This window comes from Bos grunniens, chromosome 19, assembly GCF_055505025.1.
Source record: "Bos grunniens cultivar Pamir isolate PY7600 chromosome 19, Bosgru_T2T1.0, whole genome shotgun sequence".
In the NCBI taxonomy this organism is placed as follows: Eukaryota; Metazoa; Chordata; class Mammalia; order Artiodactyla; family Bovidae; genus Bos; species Bos grunniens.
The window spans coordinates 63,926,506-63,931,641 of NC_141183.1; the positions used below are offsets into that span (position 1 = coordinate 63,926,506).

Sequence of the window (5,136 nt, forward strand, 5' to 3'; positions counted from 1 at the left end):
ATTATTTTAGGAAAAGTGAAAAATAGATAAATATCCATGCTATTTCATCAGTGCTATCATATTATAGAAATATTGAATCATACCTGTGGTAACCCTTGAGATTCATTAAATAAATAATACTCAAGCCTGTCTTATAGATCTCTTTAATATTATTGACTTTATTTCTATAATTATTACTTCATACACATTGACCGCTATAGAATGCCTATGGGATTTTTTTTCCCTCTTGCCTCTGTTGTGCTTTTAATCAAGGTATCTCCAACAATACTTACCTAAATGCATCTTTTGGATGGACCATTCACAGCAGAGTCAGATGTATTCCATATCTATTTGCTGTGTCAAATCACAGTCTCAGAAAAATAAAAGGGAACAGCCTGAAGGATCACCTGACATTTCAAAGAAATGCAAAATCTTACAGAAGTGAGCTTTGTTCTTAGTTACATATGTATATTTTGTTGGTATTGTTGTTTAGTCAACTAAACAAAGTTCTGCCCAACTCTTTGCAACTCCATGGACCGGAGCCTGCCAGGCTCCTCTCTTCATTGGATTTCCCAGGCAAGAATACTGAAGTGGGCTGACATTTCTTTCTCCAGGGGCTTTTTCCCTACCCAGAGATAGAACCTGAGTTTCCTTCTTGGCAGCTGGATTCTTTACCACTGAGCCACCAAGGAAGCCCTATGTATACTTTAAATTTCTATTAAATATTGGGATTTTGAACAATTTTACATAATTTTTTGATCTGAGTGATTGGAATCTTAAAACTTGAAATATTCTAGATGAATTTTATTGGTGGTTATTTTCAAGAGACAGAATTCAGAAAAAATCCAGACATTAATTTGAGGAAAAACTGAGATTTTTAAGCCTTTATTTATTTGTGTTTGGGAAAAGATATTCCCATAAATAATGAAAATAGTATGAGATTCCAAGTCATACAGAATTTGTTTAGATATAGAATTCCCCTTGTTTGTAGAAACCTGTGTTCTAGCTCCCTTATCTGCAAAACAGGGGCACTTATACCTTCCCTAACAATTGGTGATAAAGGGGAAATGATTAGTAAATAAAAAGTTTTTAGTATTGGGTCTAGAACATATACAGATTTTCCTACATGGCACAGTGGTAATGAGTCTGCCTGACAGTGCAGAAGACCCAGGAGACAGTGGCTCAGTTCCTGGTTCATAGAACATCCCCTAGAGTAGGAAATGGCAACCTGCTCCATTATTCTTGCCTGGAAAATTGCATGGACAGAGGAGCTCTCCAGATCATGGGGTTGTGAAGAGTTGAACAAGACTGAGCACGCATGCTAGAACATATAGCTAGCATATGGTTATTTCAGCTTTTTACTCTAATTACAACAAATAAGGAATACTACAAATTTTAATTTCATGATTTTCTTTACTAATGATATGTTAAACACTGAAAGAAAAAAAATGTCCTATCAAATTTACCTTGATGGGTTTTTACACTGTTTATGTACATTTTTTACTTTAGTCATAAATCCTTTTTCCTAATACACTTTATTTAAGTGCTTTCCCCCACCCCTTTTAAACTGTAGCTGATGTCTTCACAAATGGTTCCTCACAGAGATTTTTCTTAAAGAATTTCAAGTCTGAAGAAGGGATTCTTGGAAGAAACTCTTCAACAGGAAAGTATGTGAAAAAGTTAACTCAATATTCTTCCTTCACTCAAATAACACACACACTTAAACATATATATGGGTGGTGTGTATTATGTGTGTATGTTGGAGGGGGAGTGATGTGGATATGGGAGTGGGTATGGAGAGAGGGAGAGAGAAAGGAGAAAGAAAGGAACACCAACCATAGGGAGTTTTTATGAATTTTGGTAAAAGAAGATCATAAGGAAAATGATACCTGCTCTAAAGGATATTTTCTCATGAGAATGCATTTTCCAAAGTGATGTTCACTTTGGAAAATTAATGCAACACTGCTCCAGCTGTTGAGTGCTGAGACTTAAACCAATATATGAGAAACATTCTAAAACAAGAGAACTTCCTAGAGTTTTGATTCTCCAGTTTTTCTACAATTTTGTACTAAAATCTTATGAAAAGTTATCTTAAATTTGTTTATGTCATGTGATCAGTCTTCCACATAAACTAGGTTTCTCCATTTATATATAAATAAGTTCTTTAATAAGCTATCTTTTATACACAGATTAAAATTATGCTAGTCTGTGTAAAAGAAACACTGATGTTTCTTCCTTAGGTTTATGTAAGTCTAATATGGATTTGTCAACCAATTTCCCTGTTAGAGAAAAAAAATGATAAAGATATCTAAAGATAATATTGTTTTATCTAAAGATAAAACAATTAACTGATGAACATGGCAGTATTTATTTTCTTAGAGAACTGTGGCTTTTCTCCAATTACTTGTTGGAGTATTTTCCTGTGGAGTTGACAAGTCAGAACAATAGCCTATTTATATTGGATATTCTTCACACATTTTTTTTTTTAATATGAGGCAAACAGATCCACTGCTATCAGTTTCACTTATCAATTGAAGAAAGAGGCTCAGAGAGTATTAACTACTCAGTGCTCACAACAACACCTACAAACAAACAAACCTAACAAGAACATGTGAACCCAGATGCTCATCTTCATGATCATTTGATGATGGATCTGTACAATACATCATAATGTTCTTCAATAGTACCATTAGGACACAGGTCATTGAAATTAACAGTATTTGAGGCAAAACATGATTTTGCTGTGGAGGACATTTGATTATGTGTAGAAGGTGGTGCTTTCAACATATTGACTTCTCTGCTTCTAGGTATACTACTTCAAAAAGGTGGCACTGTTCAAAATGTGTATTTAAATAAGTAGGTTATTCTTTAATCACATAAAGTTCTTCAGATTTCAAAAGAAAACTTCTAGTTCTTGAAAATATTTAAAAAGTATCAACAGTAACCTCTATATTTTGAATAATCAGAAAAATGGAGTTTTAATGTACTAATATCCCATCTTCCTATATTTACATGCCCCACATTGTACTTAAATCTCTTGTTCCCAGATACTCCATGTTCTGAATCTTTACCACACCTGCCTAGGAGAACCCTTGAAACTATTGATACTTTAGACCAGTTAGGTAGGCTCTACTATAATTATAACATGCTTTGTTTTAATTTCAAGAATATATATAGACCTCCACTGATTGTATGAAATGCTCATCTGTGACTGGAACTTTATACAAGATTCATATGCACATGGAGAATGGGACAGATTTTCTTAAAGTTACATAGATGACTAAAGGCTGAAATGGAGAATGACCTTTATCTTTTATAGAGATGGATATGAGCTGGAATTTCCCTTGGTCAGTGAATGCTGTTACATAGTTCCCAAGAGCATGAAGTTTGGTAGCAAAGTCAGGTTCATTTTGGCTTGACTTTAATTTAGTATCTTAATAATTTGGTGTAATTAATGGAATCCTCCAATATTTTTGTTTTCCAATATGCAAAATGACTATCAGAAACTACCTGTTAGTTGATTATGAGTTAAATCCCTGCAAAATCTTTACAAATTATCCAGATTTATATACATATTCTTTTAAAATATCATTTGAAATATCATGCCCATGGTCTAAAAACAAAAAATAGATTATAGTAAATCCTCTATTCATTGCATAAGTAACACAAGTTTTTAAAATGCTCTTAAATATGTGTCATGTTCTGTATCATTTCAGATGAACTGAATTTATGTTGTATATTCTGAACTCAGCTCAGCTTCATGGAAAATCAGAACAATGTCACAGAATTTGTTTTCATAGGGTTGTGGGGATATAAGAAAATAGAGTTACTGTTCTTGTTCCTGCTCTGTTATCTGGCCCTCTTAATGGGGAATTTCATCATCTCACTCACCATTACCTGCAGCCATCTAATGCAACAACCTATGTACTACTTCCTCTGTCACCTCTCCCTCATGGATGTCAGCTACACCTCCACGGTGGTCCCCAGGCTAATCAGGGACCTAGCTGCAGCACGAAGAAACATTTCCTATAACAACTGTATGACCCAGCTCTTCGCTGCCCACTTGCTGGCAGGTGTGGAAATATTCATCTTGGTGTCCATGGCTTTTGATCGCTATGTGGCCATTGTCAAGCCCCTGCACTACATGGTCATCATGAACAGACAGAGGTGTGACATGTTGATCGTCCTGGCCTGGGTTTTCAGTTTTTGGCATTCTATTGCTTTACTTCTCATGGTACTCAAGTTACCTTTTTGTGGTCCTAATCAGATAGATCACTATGTGTGCGATGTGAAACCTCTTTTGAAACTGGTGTGCAAAGATATTCATGTTGTGAGTATCTTAGTGATTGCAAATTCAGGGATGATAGCTGTTGCCATTTTTCTTGTCCTAGTAGCTTCTTATGTAGCCATATTATATAATCTTAGAACACATTCTCCTCCAGGGCGGAGGAAAGCTCTCTCAACATGTAGTTCTCACATAACAGTTGTACTGTTATTCTTTGTGCCTTGTATCTACATTTATGTTCTACCTGCAGAGACAGAGAACAAGGACAAGGAAATCTCTGTGTTTTACACTGTGATTGCCCCCATGCTGAACCCTCTCATCTACACCCTAAGAAATATGGAGATGAAAATTGCCATGAGGAAAGTATGGTCTAAAGTGACACATTTAGATTTAAAGTAAATAGGCTAAAGTACTTGATGTCCTGAGGACATGTATCCATTGAAATATTATTGGAAACATACTAGCTTTCTTTGGGGAGTTGGACTCAATGACACCTGACATTTTATGAGTCAAAGAAGCATGTTACTGTGATTCAGATCACCATCTTCTCGTTTAGGGATCCAGTTAGTTCTTGGTGTGACCACTTTGATTTGAGCCATTTTAATATAAGAACTGTCCTAAAGCACATCTCCTGTCTTATAACAGCCCTCTGCAAAAATTGCTGTGAAACCTTATTTTCCTTGGAATAAAATCTAACCTGTTGACCCATGCATTAGAAAATATTTGACTGTAACTAGCTAATCTCAGAGGTCACACCACATTGAAAGAAAAATATGGTGTTATAATAATAGGCTATAGAACCAAAGAGACATGGGTGACTACTGACTCTGTAAGTTTTTATCCCTTTGTCTTGGAAATTTGTTCTAATTATA

The 5,136-nt window shown here is 35.1% G+C and overlaps 1 protein-coding gene across 1 annotated transcript; it reads left to right on the forward strand.

Moving 5' to 3' along the window:
* The first annotated feature begins 3,739 nt into the window (after window positions 1-3,739).
* On the forward strand, window positions 3,740-4,663 carry LOC147352842 (olfactory receptor 4P4-like). Its single transcript, XM_086361015.1, has one exon. The coding sequence runs from the start codon at window positions 3,740-3,742 to the stop codon at window positions 4,661-4,663; it is 924 nt and encodes a 307-aa protein (XP_086217141.1).
* Window positions 4,664-5,136: the final 473 nt, after the last annotated feature.